Source organism: Bufo bufo, chromosome 3 (assembly GCF_905171765.1).
Source record: "Bufo bufo chromosome 3, aBufBuf1.1, whole genome shotgun sequence".
Classification (NCBI taxonomy): Eukaryota; Metazoa; Chordata; class Amphibia; order Anura; family Bufonidae; genus Bufo; species Bufo bufo.
This window is the reverse complement of record NC_053391.1, coordinates 627,164,908-627,185,756: the sequence shown is the minus strand read 5'-3', so window position 1 is coordinate 627,185,756 and position 20,849 is coordinate 627,164,908. Positions and strand designations below refer to the sequence as shown.

The 20,849-nt window shown below is 44.4% G+C and overlaps 1 protein-coding gene across 8 annotated transcripts in view; it reads left to right on the top strand.

Moving 5' to 3' along the window:
* The window catches only part of FRY (FRY microtubule binding protein), a 294,523-nt gene that overhangs the window by 135,589 nt on the left and 138,085 nt on the right, over positions 1-20,849 (top strand). For all 8 annotated transcript variants that reach the window (XM_040426147.1, XM_040426153.1, XM_040426148.1 and 5 more), the window contains exons 4-13: positions 1,623-1,762; positions 8,802-8,892; positions 12,794-12,873; positions 12,958-13,038; positions 14,667-14,835; positions 16,006-16,098; positions 16,179-16,277; positions 18,625-18,726; positions 19,613-19,716; positions 20,324-20,432. In XM_040426147.1, coding sequence (XP_040282081.1) covers positions 1,623-1,762; positions 8,802-8,892; positions 12,794-12,873; positions 12,958-13,038; positions 14,667-14,835; positions 16,006-16,098; positions 16,179-16,277; positions 18,625-18,726; positions 19,613-19,716; positions 20,324-20,432 — 1,068 coding nt within the window. The remainder of the gene's footprint in view (positions 1-1,622; positions 1,763-8,801; positions 8,893-12,793; positions 12,874-12,957; positions 13,039-14,666; positions 14,836-16,005; positions 16,099-16,178; positions 16,278-18,624; positions 18,727-19,612; positions 19,717-20,323; positions 20,433-20,849) is intronic.

Here is a 20,849-nt window from a genome sequence, read left to right as displayed (position 1 = left end):
GACCTGCTGTGCCTGAGTTTTAAGGCGTTCATTTATGATGGAAGAATATGATCATTTAGTGCAACAAGGGCATATTTATATAGGAGCGCCCTCCCTTCCAGCACCAGCACAGAGCCCGGATTCATCTCCTCATTGGGGTTCCTTCCAATAAATGAATGGGTTGAGCAACCAGCTTGCCGGCTAGACTTCCCTCCCTTCCTGTTCCAGAAGAGCCAGGTTTTCAGTGAAATCCCACCCTTCCTTCCTGCACGGACTTGAAAGAGAATGAGATGCATATGTGCATATAGCATTATTTACTTGCATGTGTGCTGACCTTTATTCCATTCATGGAGCATCGCCCCGTATATATGAGACGGGACTGTGAAGCATCTGTTCTTGTGAATGAAAGCCTTAAAATTGTGTCTGTGGGTGTGGGATGTGGGCTACACCTTGTCAGTCAGCGGCAGTCTGCTTTTATAAGGCATCTTATGCTGTTACCACCTCTGTGTGTGTATATGTGTATGTGTGTGTATATATATATCATGTGGGAAAGGGTTATCATATCATATCAAAGCTGGAGTACAGGAAAACTGGCTTAGTTGCCCATAGCAACCAATCAGATTCCACCTTTAATTTTTCAGAGCTCCTTTAGGAAATGAAAGGTGGAATCTGATTGGTTGCTATGGGCAACTAAGCCAGTTTCCCTTTACATCAGTTTTGATAAACCTTCCTCTTATGTGTGTAAGCGTATATATGTATATCTATGTGTGTGTGTGTATATATGTATATATATATATATATATATCTATCTATCTGGTATGTTGCATACTAAGATATTATGGACTACTTGGGGCTGTTTTTCACAGATAGAGAAAAAGGAAAGAAATATAGACAGAAATGGCCCTTTTACATAAACCAGTGATTGGAAATGAAAGCAATATAAAAATCGGGGTGAAGGGGGGGGGGCACATTAAGATATAAGAATGTCGATCACTAGTCCGTCATAATGACACTACATAAAAAACAAGAAGGACTATAGAAACATGCCGCACATCTAATATCTTAAAAATATACCCATGCACACTGCACAGGAGGCGAACGATTGCTGTTGCGATCATTCATCCGCCCCCATTCAGTTTGCAGATTGTCAGGGACACATCCTCTGTTTTACATGGGGCAATATGCTGATGATAAATGACCACATGAAAGATTCAGTCACCTTATCGGCGAGATTTTAAATGGGGACAATGATCAGGAATGACCGTTTTTCATTCCCGATTGTGTAAAAGTGCCCTGAGGGTACGTTCACATTAGTGTTAGAAATCCGGCACCACCATATCCGGCATAGCCACATAATGCCAGGAACCGCTGGATCCCCATTGACTATAATGGAATCTGGCGGTGCCCCAGCCACTTTCCGACACAAGTGCCGGCCTTTGCCCGGAAAAATGCAGCTGCATCCAGCAGTTTTTGTCCAGCCCACAGCCGGCTGACGTATCCGCTAACGCCAGGGAGATGAATGGCTGAAGCAGCCGGCCGGCATTATGAAATGCCAGTGGCTTCCTTGCTGATCCGCCGTCTACCTGAGAGTAATATGGTCGTATTGTCTCATTTGTCCTAATACCGTTGTGTTCTCTTGCCAGGTAATAAGCTCAATGAGCTCATTGTCCGACTATTGCTTACCCTCCATACTGCGCACCTTGTTCGACTGGTACAAACGTCAGAATGGGATTGAAGACGAGTCGCATGAGTACAGGCCAAGGACAAACACCAAATCCAAATGGTAAGCATGCCAGGAATAAGAGATGCATGATAACATAAAGGCAGGCATTGTATAGATACGCGTGGCCATTCCTACGGCTTTAGGAAATGTTTGATATTACGAATATTAATCATATCTGGCCATAAAGCTTTTCACAGGTTGGATATTTGTGACTAGTTGGACTGTGCAGATTATGTAGATGCCAAAAGAAGTAGGCTACTTTCACATTAGCGTTTTCAATTCCGCTATTGAGATCCATCATAGGATCTCAATAGCGGAAGAAAACGCTTCAGTTTTGTCCTCATTCATTGTAAATGGGGACAGAACTGAACGAAACGGAGTGCACCAAAATGCATTCCGTTCTGTTTGGTTGTGTCCCCATCGCGGACAGAAAAACGCTGCAAGCAGCGTTTTTCTGTCCGCGATGTGGTGCGAAGCAAGACTGATCCATCCTGACACACAATGTAAGTCAATGGGGACGGATCCGTTTTCTCTGACACAATCTGGCACAATAGAAAACTGATCCGTCTCCCATTGACTTTCAGTGGTGTTTAAGACGGATCCGTCATGACTATAGAAGACATCATACAACCGGATCCGTGCATGACGGATGCATGCGGTTGTATTATTGTAACAGAAGAGTTTTTGCAGATCCATGACTGATCCGCAAAAAACGCTAATGTGAAAGTAGCTGTAGTTGCATTCAGAGTGACCTGTCATCTACCTGCCGGTGGCAGCCATTTTGAGGGCAAGCTAAATATGCAGTTTGTATGGCTGCCATCATTTTCTTTAAAGGTTATAGACACCATTTTTGTATTATTGCGTTCTACTCATTTGGGGCTGAAAATATTTTTTTTTAGTTGGGTCTTTCTTCTACAACTTTCAGTTTCAAAGCATTTGCAGATTAGCAGGCTCCTTTTTAAAAAAAAATTTATCAGTCTGAAACCCGACGCTCATGCCGGAAACCGGTCAGATCCCATTATTGTCGATGGGGACAAGCGGTAAGCGGCAACATGCTGGAACAGCCTGCTGGATTTAAAAGCGCAAATGTGAAGCCAGCCATAACTATAAGTGTTTAGGAGCTATCAGGAATTAAGAGATAAGGGCTGCAGATCCTGCCGAGAAAGCAGTTCTCTGACAGATTTAGGCTACATGCACACGGCAGTGGTTTTTTGCGGCCTCCGTTCCGTTTTTTTTTTTTGCGGATCGGATGGTTTCCCATTTATTTTCCGCCTCCGCTGTCCGTGTTTCACGTTTGCAAAAAAAGTATTGCATGTCCTATTCTTGTCCGCAATAAATGTTTTGCGGACCCATTGAAGTCAATGGGTTCGCAAATAAATGCGGATGACCAACGCATCCGTATGTCATCCGCATCTGTTTTTTTTTTTTGCGGATGGCTGCTGGGAAACTTGTATATATAAAATTTCAAGAATTACAGCCTTCAGGTTTTTTTTTCCGCAAAAAAAAAAATGAAGACCCACGAAAACACAACCTACAAAATTTGCGGACAAACGGAACGGATGTGGATGTAAAAAAAACAGGAACACGGATCCGCTATTTGCATGTGTGTGCATGTAGCCTTAGTGTGACACAGAAAGCCTGCGGAGTCTACAAATTTACTGGAACAGAAAGTTTTAGAAGAAAAACTGTTGAACAATTTTGACAAAGACAAATTGAAAAAAGTCCAAAATGAGTAGGATGCAATAATAATAAAAATTGCCCCCAAAGGTGTCCATAGCCTTATAAAAAGAAAACAATTTAATAAATGTGTGGGTGCAAATCTGCTGCAACTGTAATTCAAAAGCAAACAGCCGGACCCTGCGCGTGTGAATATATATGCAGACACTGAACAGTTGGATTATGTTAAATTGTATTTCTAGGTTTACTGTACTTTAAAAGGGAGCCTGTTAGCAGTTTTGACCCTGCAAAACTGCTGACAGCAATAGGTAGAGGTCAGGGTGAGGTAGATGATCATCTCTTTATGGCAGCTTTTATTATCGGCAGTAGTCAGAAAATTAAGTTTTAGTTCACTGCGTGTGTCCCCCACTGTAAAGTGCTCACAGCAGCTTGCCCCTCCCCTCTGCTGTGATTGACAGCTGTAGCAACCAACCAGTAGACCAGTGCAGCCGTCACTCAGAGCAGAGGGGAGGGACTGTGAATCAGCTCAATGCACAGAACTCTGCACAGTAAAGCTCTGCCTCCTGCAGGGCCGTCTTTAATATTGATTGGACCCTGGGCAAGAATTTACTTGGGCCCCCTGGATCCCGCCTTCCCACACCTTAAAAAAAAGCGAAAATCTTATACTCACCTGTTTCCTTTCACTGGCGCTCACTAGCTGCTGGTACGGCGAGGGATGGTGCAACGCAGACGCGCACACCTCACCGCGTCCTGGCACAGGCGGGCGTGATGACATCATCACGCCTGCCTGTGCTGAGATTTCACTACCAAATAGACCTCAGGCCTGTAGTCTATGACAAGTCTTGTCGCCATCTGCAAATTTTAAGGCACATTGGCGACCATTTTGCTCGCCATCTGGAGCGCTGTATTGCATCAGTGACATGAACACTCTCCACATATAATGATATATTACATCAGTGACATCACCGCTGTCCACATATAAGTGATATTTTACATCAGTGACATGAACACTCTCCACATATAAGTGATATATTACATCAGTGACATTACCGCTGTCCACATATAGGCAATATATTACATCAGTGACATCACCGCTCTCCACATATATGTGATGAGCGGTGATGTCACTGATGTAATATATTACTTACCGGTATATGTGGACAGCAATGATGTCACTGATGTAATATATTACTTATGTGTGGAGAGTGGTGATGTCACTGATGTAATATATCACTTATAAGTAATATATTACATCAGTGACATCACCGCTGTCCATATATAGGTGATATATTACATCTGTGACATCACCGCTCTCCACATATAAGAGGCATATTACATCAGTGACGTCATCCTTTGGCGCTGGGGTGCGCAGCCAGGGCCGGCCTTAGGTGTTCAGGCGCCCTGTGCGAGCTAACCTTGTGGTAGTGTTACCTGCAGTCCTATGTAAAACCACAGATAACACTAGTGCTAAATAATGTAGTAGTGTTACCTGCAGTCCTATGTAAAACCACAGATAACACTAGTGCTAAATAATGTAGTAGTGTTACCTGCAGTCCTATGTAAAACCACAGATAACACTAGTGTAGATCATGTGGAAGTGTTACCTTCGTCCTAAGTGTGCCTCCCTGTGTCTATCGCACGGACTCCATGCTGGCGCTGCCTCCTCTTCCATCATCTTCCTCTTGTCCCGCACAGAACGTTCTGAAGCAGCTGCGTCAAGACATAGGAACACTGTGGGCATGGTGATACACACAGGGAGAGACACACACACACACACAGGGACGGACACACACACACACACAGGGACGGACACACACACACACAGGGACGGACACACACACACAGGGACGGACACACACACACACACACACACACAGGGACGGACACACACACACACACAGGGACGGACACACACACACACACAGGGACGGACACACACACACACACAGGGACGGACACACACACACACAGGGACGGACACACACACTGGCACACTCAACATCAGCAGCAAGGAGTTAAAGTCCAACCCTTAATGCCCCCAAGATCCCTGGGGGGGGTTGATGTAGTAGCAGGAAAGCACACACTGTCCCCCTGTCCTATATGAGCCCCCCCCCTGTCCTATATGAGCCCCCCCCTGTCCTATATGAGCCCCCCCTGTCTGTCCTATATGAGCCCCCCCCATCCTATATGAGCCCCCCCTGTCTGTCCTATATGAGCCCCCCCCATCCTATATGAGCCCCCCCCTGTCCTATATGAGCCCCCCCTGTCCTATATGAGCCCCCCCTGTCCTATATGAGCCCCCCCTGTCCTATATGAGCCCCCCCTGTCCTATATGAGCCCCCCCTGTCCTATATGAGCCCCCCTGTCCTATATGAGCCCCCCCCCTGTCCTATATGAGCCCCCCCTCCCCTATATGAGCCCCCCCCTCCCCTGTCCTATATGAGCCCCCCCCCTCCCCTGTCCTATATGAGCCCCCCCTCCCCTGTCCTATATGAGCCCCCCCCCTCCCCTGTCCTATATGAGCCCCCCCTGTCCTATATGAGCTGCCCCCCCCCCCCCCCCCCCCCCCCCCCCCGTCCTATATGAGCATTTCTTTGCAGCCCCGTAGAAATGAATTGGTTTGCGTCTGAACTGCAATAAAAAAAAATGTCGGTTGGATGGGGTCCAAAAATACGGTTGTATGCATGAGGCCTGTGAGGTTCTTAGTACACATGTTGATTTGTGTGAGCCCACCTGCCATGACAAGGTGACCTCATTCAGATGGGTCCCTACACTGAAGGTTATACCTGTTCACAGGAGACTTCCCTGTCTCATCTAAGGGGGTAGATCCTGTTTGAGGGTAGGAATGTGTCACATAGTTGTATTTTTCTTCTTCCTTCCCCCTATGCACTACCACGATTTTAACATTGCCCTACGATTACCCAATTCCGTTACTCAATAGTTTACGGTAGGCAAAGAGCAAGAACTTTAGATGGGTAATAAGCACTTGTAGCACACAGACTTTCTTTTCTTTGATTGCTGCTCTCATACACTCCCACAGTACAGTATCAAATGTCAGTAACTGGACAGAGGACGTCTAATGTATGTAACGTGAAGAAATAATTGCTGGTTTAACAGTGTCTTGTACACTTTAATATTGCAGGGTGGTTGGCACCTGATTCACAGCTTTCTTGTTCCATAAACCTTTATGTACGTTTCCTCTTATGTAGACAAAGCAATGCCATATCATGGAAGAACATATGGCATCTTGTCTGTCCATAAAGTCTATAGGGCGGTGATAAACCAAGACAAGAAATTCCTTGTTCTGTTTTGGTTCGAAGCGGCTTGGAATCCACGTAGACGTCTTTTTTTCATCAATCCCTGTGTTTCGCAGCTGCAGTGTCGACCTCCGAGGTTCTTGAACTAGTCAAGTATGATGTGATTCTGCCAGTGATTCCATTGTTTACCCTCGTCTGGAGAGGACCTCAATATATCCGTCCATCTATAGTCTTCAAGTGGTGTACCTGTCACTTATGGCTGTTGAACAGTTCCAGAGAAGAGCTCTCTCCCTTTTAGTCGCAGCTGGAGTGTCTCTTTTGTGTTTATTGGAGTGGGAAAAGGTTTCCAGTTGAATGCAAGTGGTGTAATTCTCCTAAATGGTATGACATTGTTCTCATTAATCACGTAGGGAGAGAAATAGGCCGCGTGTTTACCAGGATTGTCTTGTCTTGGAATCGTTACTGGCCTACTAGGGTAAAAGTCTGCTGTTTCCGATGCAGGGAGAGGGAAATTGGCCGCCTATGCTGTAGATGGAGATTCAGTTTTGTCAGTACTGCTGCTATTTTATCACTATGTTGTTCTGTTAATTGTGCTCCTTGAGGATCCCTGATGTTAAGGGTGAAGTACATATAGGCTTTATGTAGGTCTTGAGCAGCAGTTCTGTGTCCAAAAGTGATAGGTACTTATGGGGGTGCTCAGTCTATCACCAAGAAATTTGTGCACGGACAGCAAGTGATTATACGGATCACTAAACCACCAGAGAAAAGGGTTAACAGGTTATTGCCATACAAATTCCGAGAGAAATGATCTAGTGACGTGGCGTTTGGAGGGTCTCTTTAAGAAAAAGAGGTTGTAAAGGGAAAGCATACTAAGAGGACCTGTCACCTCTCCAAACCAGGGGCGTAGCTGTAGGAGGTGCAGAGGTAGCAGTCACTACCAGGCCCAGGAGCCTGAGGGGGCCCAAAGACCCTTGTGCCACATAAGAAGACCTGTATTATAAGTGCACGCTGGGAGGGCTCTGTCAGTATCTTCAATTGAAGGGGTTATGCCAAGAATGTGCCATAGGGGGGGTTCAGTTTTAATTTTAGCCTTAGGTAGCAGGAAGGCTCCATGCCACAAAGCACTGAGGGAAGGGGGGGCCAAAGCTGAACTCTTGCACCAGGGCCCGTGAGCCTTTAGCTACACCCCTGCTCCGGACATGTCAGGCCTAAGAAGGAGCCTAATTGCTCACTGAGCACCACGGTCTCTTCAATCAGCTGATCGCGTGTGGTCCCGGGAGTCGGGAGGGTAGGCTATCAATATGAAAAGGTTTCGGGAATCCTGATGATAGGCCATGAATGTGAAAATTCCAGAAAAACCATTTAAACATCCTGTATGTGCCTGAACAATAGCAATAAAGGGGTTGTCCCATGTGAACATTTATGGTGTATCGATTGGACATGCCATACATTTGCAATAGGTGCAGGTGCCACCACTGGGACCCGCTCTTATCTCAAGAACAGGGCCCTGCCCTCGAATAAATAGCATTACGTATGTGCAACAGCATCCCTTCCACTACTATGGGACTTCCAAATTGCTGTCCCAATGCCAATGAATGGAGAAGCTGTACTTGCGTAGCTTGCTCTCCATTCACATCGATGCCCAATTTTCATGGTGGGAGCGGATCCCAGAAGAAGACATTGATGGGATATTGTATTGAGATGCCATAAATGTTCTGATGGGACAACCCCTTTAACGATGGTTCGTACAGATACAGTGCTGATGATTGCTCCATGAAAATGGAGCTGAATGAGTACCGATCACCATTCTAGAGCGTTCACTTGTACTCACTTTGTATAAATGGACCCGTATAATGAGATCTTTTAGAAACTCGAAAAAAAACTGTTATATAGTTTTATATATTTTTTTTTGCTGAGGGCCGACACATAAGTTCTTGGTGGATCTATAGGTAGATGGTCTTGTTCTAGGGATGTTATAAATTGTGATTTTTAGCTTGGTTATCCTGAAAGTATTCCCTATAAGGATAACCATGTCTTAGAAGGCACTGTTTCTTAGATGACGGTTCTACTTCTTGAAGGTTCGATTTGATTGTGTATATGGAGGTTTATCCAGTAATGGATGGAAACTGTCAGTAACCTTTTATTCATTCTTGTTTTGTTTCTAGTGACGAACAGCAGAAAGATTACTTGATGGAGAGGAGGGATCTGGCAATTGATTTCATTTTCTCATTAGTCCTTATAGAAGTCCTCAAGCAGGTAAGATGACACTGCCATTGATTGCACATTTATAGTCCTCATTAACTTTGCAAGCATAATTCTTCTTCCTATGTTTTCCGGAAGCAGATAATGGGGAGGTTATTGAGTTTAGTGGCATTATATACATTAAGTCACCAACAGATGTTCTTGAAGATGAATTTAGCTGCGTTTAATAACATCCGAGGATTATATATTGCATTATGGAAGCAAAAGGTTGTTGAGAATCATTTATTTGTAAGTTGCCCGCGTATCCTGCAGATAATCCTTCCATTGGTATCCACAGGGGAAGCAGAGCCTATTTTGCCGATCAGACACACACAGACAGTTAGTAGGCTCTGTTTTACAGGAAGCCGATTAACTGGAAATGAATGGTGTGGTCGTATTTACATATGACTCCTTTCATTATTGAATCTGGGGTAAGACTCACACCAGGTGCCCATTAAAGGAGTTTTTCAATGAAGACCTCGCAGTTGTAAATAGAATGGCTGTGTGTACCAGAGCGTAAAACCCATTCTGCGATGTTCTTATGTCCTGGAAAGGGATTGTCGTCATAAGACAATCACTTTAGAGGGGCTGTCTAGTCTAAATAGCCCAATTTCGTATACTCTGCTAGGTAATTGTGAGTTAATAGAGAGCTGGTTTTCTGCTCTCTTGGCTGGAGCGGAGAGCGCTTAGAAGGAGCATCTCTGGCTTTGGATAATTTGTCCTGTGTTACACAGACAACCCATTGATTTCAATGAGAACTGGATAATGTTTAATTTACCCTTTTGGTTCAGCCGAGTGTGCATGTGTTCTTAATGGGGAGAGGTGAAAAAAAACACAGACAGACTCCTCTTTCTCAACCCAGGAAAGTAAAGGATCAGCATGTTGAAATTTTATTTTGGCTGAGAGACACCCTTATGCAGTGGCCGGCTGATCTCTCCAAAATCAGTAGGTTCTGGCCACATTCATTTAAAGCAGTTCTCCAGGATTTATCAATTTATCCCTAGGAAACAGTAGGTCATCAATATCGGATCGGGAGGGGTCCGATACCTCCACCGATAGGCTGTTTGGGCGTAGCACCGGCGCCAGAAATAGGTCAGAAGTAAATAGGAGCAACCCTGCAGTAACCACCTCCATCTGCTACACAATAGACGGAGCTTTGTAGGTCTGGTTCTGGAGCTATTCCTAAACAGCCGATCAGTGGCTTAATCTGATACTGATGACCTATCCTAAAGATAGGTCATCAGTTGTTTAAATCATGGAGAACCTTTTAATGTGTATGGACACCTTTAGGGGGCATTCACACAACCGTATTTTTGGTTCACATCTGAGCCACATTTCTTGTGGGTTGCGTGTGGGTCCATTTAATTCAATGGGGCCACAAAAGATGCGAACCGCACACCGTGTGCCGTCCTCATCAGTATGTCCATTCTGAAGCCATGCAAAAAAAATATATAGAACGTGTCCTGGGACATGTGGAAGGGGAAAATGGGGGTTGCACACAGCCAGTATCCGAATTTTGTGAAACGGGCAAGGTCATGTGACTGGCCCATTACTGCCAGGTTACCTCACTTTACAGCTGATTGATTAAGGGGTCCTAGCAAGGGCATCGTTTTTGATCAGCCTATTAAAAACACATATGAACTGTCCAAAACAGGCAACTCCATTACGACTAAATGACGGAGACACATACTCCAAAATCCTACATGCAGGCTTAGATTGGTGCTAGGTAGGGTTTGAAGTAGTAGTACCTAATAAGTTTAAAGGGGTTCACCGGGCTTTTAATATTGATGACCTTTCCTCGGGATAGGTCATCAATAGATCAACGGGAGTCCGACACCTGGCACCCCCACCAATTAGCTGTATGAAGAGAAGTCGCGTGCAGTGCGCATGTGCCATCTCCCGTCTCGCTGCTTCTATGTCTATGGCAAACAGGAAGAGAGACAGGAGTCGGCACGTGCACACTACGGTACACGCCTTCCATTCATACAGCTAATTGGTGGGGGTGCCGGGTGTCGGAATCCTGCCGAGCTGATATTGATGATCTATCCTGAGGATAGGTCATCAATATTAAAAGCCCGGAGAACCCCTTTAATATACTGACTCCATGGATCCACATATTGCCTCTTTTTACACAATACTTGCACTTTTTTTTCCTGTGGTTAATGTTTTTTTTTTTTTATATCAATTTGTCACAATAGAGCTTCCATTTTTTTAGCCCAGTCTGGGATCTTGACGTAAAGGCTATGTAAATGCCCCTAAGGCTGGGTTCACACGGGCGTCATGTTTTGGCTCCGGATGCGTCCCGGGTGTATTGCGGCAAACCCGCGCGAGTAGGTACGCAATTGCAGTCAGTTTTGAATGCGATTGCGTTCCGTTGTTCAGTTTTTATCGCGCGGGTGCAATGCGTTTTGCACGCGCGTGATAAAACACTCAATGTGGTACCCAGACCCGAACTTCTTCACTGAAGTTCAGGTTTGGGTTCAAGGTTGTGTAGATTGTATTATTTTCCCTTATAACATGGTTATAAGGGAAAATAATAGCATTCTTAAAACAGAATGCTTAGCAGAAGGTCAATTGAGGGTTAAAAAATAAATAAAAATTAACTCTCCTCCTCCAATTGATCGCGTAGCTGCTGGTCTCCTGTTCTTTCTTCAGGACCTGTCAAAGGACCTGTGGTGACGTCACTGAGCTCATCACATGGTCCATCACCACGGTATTGGACCATGTTATGTGACATCACCACAGGTCCTTTAGCCGGCAGCTCATGATTAAAGAAGTAAGAAGAGATAGGCAACTATGTGATCAAGAGGAGGAGGTGAGTTAATTTTTATTTATTTTTTTTAACCCTCAATTGACCTTCTACTAAGCATTCTGTATTAAGAATGCTATTATTTTCCCTTATAACCATGTTATAAGGGAAAGTAATACAGTAAATAGACTTTCTTAGCAACCATGCGTGAAAATCGCACCGCAACCGCACTTGCTTGCGGATACTTGCGATTTTAATGCAGCCCCATTTACTTCTATGGGGCCTGCGTCGCGTGAAAAACACACAATATAAAGCATGCTGCGATTTTGACGCAACGCACAAGTGATGCGTGAAAATCACCGCTCATCTGCACAGCCCTATAGAAGTGAATGGGTCCGGATTCAGTGCGGGTGCAATGCGTTCATCTCACGCATTGCACCCTCGCGGAAATCTCGCCCGTGTGAACCCAGCCTAAAGGTGTCCATAGCCTTTAAGTTGGGCAGCACGGTGGCTCAGTGTTTAGCATTGGTGCCTTGCAGCGCTGGGGTCCTATGTTCGAATCTGACCAAGGACAACATCTGCATGGAGTTTGTATGTTCTCCCCGTGTTTGCGAGGGTTTCATCCTGGTACTCGGGTTTCCTCCCACACTCCAAAGACATACAGATAGGGACCTTAGATTGTCAGCCCCATTGGGGACAGCACGATGCTAATGGTGATGCTAATGTCTGTAAAGCGCTGCGGAATATAGTAGCGCTCTATAAGTGCATAAAATAAATAAATAAGTGCAGCTATGATGACCTTTTCAGGCATCTTCAATGCTAGTTAACGATCTGTCATGTCATTGTTCTCATTCCTCTTCTATATAGCTCTGGATTATATTTTAGATATCATCTACTACTTGTAATTTAAAAATTAATATGTGGAGTACATATGTACGTATCATCATGTCATGGGTTTGCTGTAGTTTCTTCCCACTCTTGAAAATACTGGTTAGGTCATTTGCCTTCCTACTAAACTGGTCTTGGCATGTATATGTCAGTGGAGTAGATTGCTACTTTGTATATTATTGGAAATAAATACATTTATCCCCCAGTCAAGTAACTTTGAATTTCCCATGAATCAATTCACCTTTCTAATAATTCCATTTTCCAAATTTCCTCTTCCAGATTCCATTGCATCCAGTAATTGACAGCTTGGTTCATGAAGTCATAACCTTGGCTTTCAAGCACTTTAAATACAAAGAAGGGTAATGCAATCAGACTGGTAATTGAAACGGATGGCTTCTTCCCTTAATAGCTGCATTTTCACCTTTCTGGTCTTTTATCCTTAGGTATCTAGGTCCAAACACTGGTAATATGCACATTGTGGCCGATCTATACGCTGAAGTAGTTGGTGTATTAGCACAGTCAAAGTAAGTGCCCTATACTATTTCTATATGCTTCTAATCATGACAATTCAGCAACAGGATAAGAAAGTCATTCATGTTGAGGACAAGTCTCTTAGAGCACATATAAAAAGGGTTTCTCCAGGCTACAGATATTGATTTATCCTCATTGTCAATACCAGGTCATCAATATCAGATTGATGGGGGACCAGGCATCCCTACTGATCGCTTTCTTGGGGCGGCCGCAGCACTGGAAACTATGCTGTGTATATTACTGGAGGCAGACAGCTCTGTACACTGAGTAGTGGCCATTTTGGGGTACTGCAGCTTGGTCCAAATTCAAGTCAGTCAAAGCTGAGCTTCAGTATGTCCGAGCTGACAACTACACAGTATATGAAGTCTTCTGCATCCATTATCTATGCTGTTAGTTTCTGGTGCCACTGACACCAAAAATTGCTGATCGGTGGGGGTGCCGGGTGTTGGACCCCACCAATTTGATACTGTTGAACTTTCGTGTGGATAGGTCATCAATATCTGTAGCTCGATCAGCCCCTATAAGGAAGATAATCAAATTCCAAGACTCTAACGCCAAGTTCAGAAACCAGCGGCAGGAATTGATCATAGGCATGATCAACTATAAAGCCTGAGATCCTCCCTAGTTGAACAAAACCTAATCCATATCTATAAATAAGTGAGGCATATCCTCTGTGTAGTAAGAGGCCATGTTCTTCACCATACAAGTTGAGGCAGGCCACGTACAAAAGACTGACATCAGTCAAGCCTGCCAATTTCAGTAGGATCAGTTAACGACCACCGCTTTCCGACTTACCCCGGAGGCAAATGTTAGGTTGTTAGTGTGGTAAATCATGAAGGGGAGACGTGTACACACAACATCTGGCCTTTGTTATAGGCTGCACTTTTATTACAACTGGGGTTCACCTTGTGGGAACATTTTTTGATAACTGAACACATGGCATTTTAAAGGGGTTGTCCAGGTTCAGATGTGAACCCGGACTTATCCCCTTTTTCCCCCACTCAGTTCCTCTGGCATGAGCATTTTATTGTAGCTGTATCGCGCAGGTCAAGGTCTGCTTGTTTACATTTTTACACTGATAGGCAGAAGGCTACGGCCTAGCAGTGTTCCCGGGGATGTCACGGCACTGATGGTGGGCTTTAGCGCTGCTCTAGCCGTTTTACAGGCTCGGGCAGTGATAAGGCCCGCCCATCAGTGCCGGTGACGTCACCGGGATCACTGCTAGGCGGAAGCCTCCACCTAGTTTACCCATGAAGAGCCTGGTACGTCACCGGGTCTCCAGAAAAAGCCCTCTTGCCCTGCGTGATTCAGCTCAGGGCAAGGGAGAGCTTTAGGGCATGAAATGTTCCGATGCTCATGTCAGAGGGGCAAACAAAAAAACTACCTGTACATAGATTAAGCGACTACATGAACCTCTCTGTTAAAGACCATAGTAAACCCAGAAAACCCCTTCATGCTAAATCGTATCAAGTTGGCCAGCTGTGCTTTTGTTATGGCTGATGGTGTTGGAGGGGTCTGGTTACGCTGCTTAAATCATGGGGGTATAATTTTATAGAGTGGATGCTAAGAATGAAGAGAATGATTTACTTCAGTTTATTAGATGTCGTCTTCTATTTGTCAGGTTTCCTTCCGTGAAGAAGAAATTTATGGCCGAGTTAAAAGAGCTGAGGCACAAAGAGCAGAACCCGTATGTGGTTCAAAGCATCATCAGTCTTATAATGGGAATGAAATTCTTCCGCATTAAGATGTATCCAGTGGAAGACTTTGAAGCCTCTTTACAGTTCATGCAGGTATCATTCATCATCTGTTGTCACTTAGTGCAGAGGACGACACTGAGGAGTTATTTATCCGGGCCATTGCAATATGCACAGGATCTGAATGTTGCATGTAGTCAAAATCCTGTAACTTTCTAATCTTGGACCCTAGAGCAGGGGACAGCAACCTCCAGCAGCTGTGAAACTACAGTTGACAGCAAACACACTTGCTTGTCTTTTTCCGAAACCTCCATAGAGGTGAATGGAGCATGCTGTGAGTTGTACAACAGCTGGAGTGTCGGAGGTCCTCTAACCCCTGTCTTAGAGTATGTGTATGTCTTAAGGCGGGTTTACATAGCCTGATGGAGGAGGCGATTTTCAGGAATGAAGTAGAGGTAAAGCTGCTGCCATCGCTCATCCCCTGCTGTCATTCATCCACCTTCCCTATCTGGCCACAGTGAATGGTCTGACTGAGAAAGTCAAGTGAGGCTGTGATCCTAAAAGTCCAAACAAAGGAGGAAGTTAGAGGGATGACAGGAAGTAGAATAAAAGAACAAAAAAAAAACTAAAAAAATGTTTGTTAAAAAAAGAAAGGAAAAAAATTTGAAGATTAATATATAGATTGTTAATATGCGAGAAAAAATGTTTGACGTGTCCCTTTAAATGGGTATCAATCTCTCTCTATAAGTTCTCCGCCTGCAAGCATAGCTGGTTGCAACCTCACCAGGTTGGGACAGGGGTCGGTGGAACCAGCACTTATCGTAGTATAACCCTTTAAACAGTTTCATATAGCAAAGTGTATTCCTTGTCAAGATGAGAAGGTTTGTCATTTTAATATACCTCCATATGGGTTTCAAGATCTTGAGTCACTGAGTAGGAACTTTCATTATTTCCTCCCAGAAGATGAGCATCTGTCCTGGTCATTAAGGTGTCCACACAGGTGCCCAGCTCATCCTGGTTCAGTTATCACAACTCTAGGATTCACCAGGTGTTGGGCATCCCACTACCATGACAGATCATTATTATCAACTCTTAATGTCTTCCTGAATATATCCGCCATGTATAGGTGTGTGTTGTATTACATTGGCCGGGTGAATGACCTTCAGTGCCTCTGTGGACGTGGTATGCAGCACTTGCCTATACTTTGCTAGTTTTATGCACGTGTTCCGGAGTCCTTGTTATTTATGGTTATGTTCTCTCCCATAGGAATGTGCACATTATTTCCTAGAAGTAAAAGACAAGGACATTAAGCATGCTCTGGCTGGCCTGTTTGTGGAGATCCTGGTACCTGTTGCTGCCGTAAGTCCCTCAATCGATTGGATTTATTATACAAAAGTCTGTTCTGTGCTAAAGTTGGTTCTTATTTCCAACTCTTTCAGGCCGTAAAAAATGAAGTAAATGTCCCTTGTCTTAGAAACTTTGTGGAAAGTCTTTATGACACAACACTTGAGCTATCTTCCAGGAAGAAGCATTCACTGGTGAGTATGTAACCCAGAGGGGGTCTCCAGAGTACAGAGGGATTTGCTCAGAGGAAATAAATTCTGTGATCCCATAAAAATGGGGTGGGCTGTGGTGCTGCTGGTGTCGATTTCAGTCTCTGGCATACAGACTTCCCAAAGTGCAGCAGAATTAAGAGGCATGTGCCGATTAATGCTTTTGTCGCATCTTATGCTAGAGGACTTTGTGCCAGTATGCATGGGACTCCGGTCCTAGTAAAGCTGGCCTTATCTGTCCTTTCTCTGTCTATGTATAGCTATGCCTGCTTCTAGAATCAGAGTACTAGTGGCTCCTACTTTAACTTTTTAGTTTAAGGCTACTTTAACACTTGTGGCACAGTATTCCGGCAGGCTGTTACGGCATAGAACAGCCTTCCTTAGTTCTCCGGATCCGACATTGCTGGATGCTACCGGAATGCCTGCTGGCCCCCATTAACTATAATGGGGTCAGGCAGAGATCCGGCCGCAATCCGGCAAAGATGCTTAACAATCTGCCGGACAGAAACCACTGCGGGCAGCAGTTTTTGGCCGAGTGATTCCCGTCATTCTATATGGGAACAGCCTGTCAGAAGGTTGTGCTGCATGTGAAACTAGCCTAATGTTTTTTTAGTGTTTTTTTAAGTATTAATATTTTTATTATAAAAATGTATACATTTTCAGTTGACTTTTTGAGCGCTTTAAAAAAAAAAAAATGTTTTGCACTCCAGGGCTCTTAAAGGGGTTTTGCAGGAGTACAGTATTGATGACCTCACCTCAGGATTGGTCATCAGTGGAGATGAGCGAATAGTTTTTTCTCATCAACAAGTTCACCTGCAAAGAACTGCCCCCGCTGCTGAAGAAGCTCCCGTGCCAATTGACAGAGCTGGAGATCGCACTCTGCCCTGACAATCTCATGCTACTCCAGAAGTCAAGCAAGCCACTGGTCTTGTGCCGCTACTTGGAGGAACGGCAAAGGAGTGAGATTGTCAAGACTAGATGAGATGTCCAGCCCTGTCAATCAGAAGCAGAGGGAGCTTCTTCAGCAGCGGAGACAGTCCCTCACAGGTGAAGGACTATAGTTCATGAGACAAATTGATTTGTATGGATTAATTCATTCATTTTTAGTCCTCAATATTAAATTGGTGGTGGTCTGACACCCTACAGCCATGCCAATCACAGCATACAGAGTACAGTGTCAATAGCAGTGCCGTACATTGTATAGTGGCAGTGCCTAGGTATTGTAGCCCAAGCCCTTTCACTTGATTGGGACTGAGCTGACTGGCCAAGGAAGAGCTGATCGTTAAGGGTGCTGGGAGTTGGACCCCCACTGATCTGATATTGATTACCCATCCTGAATATAGGTCATGAATATTTTACTCCCGGAAATGCTTTTAATGTATAACTTCAGTATCAGTTGGTGGGGGTCCTCTTATGTATATGACGTCGACCAATGGCGGCAACGAGGAGGCCGCAGTACTGACATGAGCACCACACCCCTTTCAAACAGCTGATCTGGGGGGGGGGGTTGAGGGGTGGAGCCCAACATGGAAAAACTAGAACTGCTGTGACACTAACACTGGCACACCGGGTGGAGAAGAGTAGGAATAAGGGTGGTGTTGGTGCTGCACACTAGTGCATATTTACCCGCCATGCTGGGTGGCAACCTGTATGGGTGCAGTAATGGTTGCCAATATTGGTTGTCACTTATGATAATAGTTCAGCATGTGTTCAACCAAGATATTAAAGGGCATCTGTCAGAAGATTTGTACCTATGAAACTGGCAGACCTGTTAGTGTCACATGTGCGCTTGGCAGCTGAAGACATCTGTGTTGTTCCCATGTCCTTATGTTCCCGCATTGCTGAGAAAAATGATGTTTTAATATATGCAAATTAGCCTCTAGGAGCAATGGGGGCGTTAAGCCCAGAGGCTCAGCTCTCCCTGCAATTGCCACGCCCTTTGCGCTTTGATTGACAGCACCAGGTGTGATCATGTTTACACTGCCCGGTCCTGTCAATCAAAGTGCAGAGGGGGCGGCAGTTGCAGAGAGAGCAGAGCCTCTAGGTGTAACGGCAACGCCCCCATTGCTCCTAGAGGATCATTTGCATATATTAAAACATCATTTTTCTCAGCAATGCGGGCACATATGAACATGGGACCAACACAGATGTCTTCAGCTGCCAAGCGCACATGTAACGGGTCAGCCAGTGTCATAGGGAAAAATCTGCTGACAGATGCCCTTTAATAGATTCCGGTCAAGAAGACATGTTTAGGGCTTCCGTGAGTTGAACCTATATCAAACCTGTCTCGTTACAAGTTGCGCTGAATGGTTTCAATATTTATTTTTTTAAGGCGTTGTACCCTCTGGTGACGTGTCTGCTTTGTGTCAGCCAGAAACAATTCTTCTTAAACCGGTGGCATATCTTTCTCAACAACTGCTTATCTAACCTGAAGGTAAGGGTGTCCTCTGTGGTGTCCATCATATTTCAGGTTTCCTTATTGAAGTATGATGATTGATGTGACATTCATTTCTACATTTACTGCTTACAGACTCCAGAAATGCACAGTCAAGTATTAGACTGCGGTGTGGTAGTACAAGTGATGTCCTATGAACCCCATGTGCATTCCCGGAGACCCTCTTTAAGCTGTCCAACAATTGAAGCTTGTTTTTGAATCTGTGCTTATTAATAGGCTTGAGCGAATTGACCTTCGGATCATAGAGCCAAAGTCGATTTGTTAAAAACTTCGTTGGTAATGCTGTTTCTGTACAGCATTAAAATGTATGGGCTCCGTGTAGCCAAACTTCGTCTTGGCCGAAGTTGCGCTAGACTTCGTTGAATGACTTTGGTATTCCTATCTGCGTATGTAAAAACATTTTAGAAAAGCAGAAGTGGTCTTTGGTGCCGAGGTACCGAAGCCATATTTGGATTCCTATTTTAAAATGTTTTTAAATACGCAGATAGAAATACCGTAGTCGTTCACCGAAGTCCCGCACAACTTTGCTAAGACGAAGTTTAGCTACACAGAGCCCATACGTTTTAATGCTGTACGGAAACATCATTACCAACGAAGATTCTTAACGAATCAACTTCGGATCTATGATCCGAAGCTGGATTCGCTGAAGCCTATTAATAAGCACACGTTCAAAAACAAGAGGGTCTCCGCTCAAGCCTACTTATTAAGTCCTTTTTAAGTGGGAGGGATGGACAGCCACCAAACACCTCCAGCCCCCTTCCAAAATCTGTAAACTATGGGTAAAGAGAAATTTAGACACGTTCGGATTACTGGTTATACCGTGTCCTTTTTAGTGAGTATAAGCTTTTATTTATGTCATTTACAGAATAAAGATCCTAAAATGGCACGAGTCGCACTGGAATCCTTGTACAGACTACTATGGGTGTATATGATCCGAATCAAATGTGAAAGCAACACGGCAACACAAAGGTAAGTGATCTCCAGACGACTGCTCAATATGGTAATATTTTCCTTACTTACGTAGAACTGACATATTCCACAGACATTAGCATCAAGTTGTCCCCAATGGGGCTCACAATCTATGTTCCCTGTCAGTCTGTCTTTGGAGTGTTTGAGGAAACCGGAGAACCTGGAGGAAACCCACGCAAACACAGGGAGAACATTCAAACTCCATACAGATGTTGTCCTTGGTCGGATAAGAACCTGCAAGGCACCAGTGCCAACCACTATTCTACCGGGAGCTTATACTTAGATTATGCATTTTATAACCATAGTTGAAATTTATTAATCAAAATGCCCTCAAAAAGTGGAAGGGACCAAATGTGTTATGTGCTTTAGACACTTTTTAAACAAAGTTTTGAAAGGTGTCTGGAAAAAAGGGTCCTGGCTAAGCAACGTCATAGAATCCTTCAACTGTAATCCTTGGTGCATTTATTATTATTTTTGTACTTTTATACTTTTTATAAAATGTACTTTCCTTATGCCTGTGCGCTTTGGATAACAAAATGCTGATCATACCTTTTATAACGATTTCTCTGTGTTGTAATCCTAATGATGATCTCTCTTTTTACACCAGCCGTCTCACAACCATTATTGGGACGCTTCTCCCTAAGGGTTCTCGAGGGGTGGTCCCCCGAGACATGCCCCTCAACATCTTTGTCAAGATCATACAGTTCATTGCACAGGTACGTAATAAAATGTGTAGACTGTATGTTATTGAATTGCTGAAGGAGTTTCTGGTTGAAGTTCATTTAAGATAACTTGAGGACCTTTTTACACATTTTGGTATGGACATTGACTATTGGTGAAGCCTTAAAGGGGTTGTGCAGCCAGTACATCCTGAGGATAGGTCATCAATATCTGATTGGTGGGGTTCTTACCCCCGGTACCCCCGCCAGTCCGCTGTTTAAAACGGAGGCGGGACTCGCACAAGGGCTACTTCATCTTCAAGATTACACAAATCTTGAAGAGAAAGTAGCGTTCATATGAGCTCCGCCTCCTCTTCAAACAGCTGATCGGCAGGGGTGCTGGGAGTCGGACCCCCACCGATCGGATATTGATGATCTATCCTGAGGATAGATAATCAATATGTACTGCCTGCA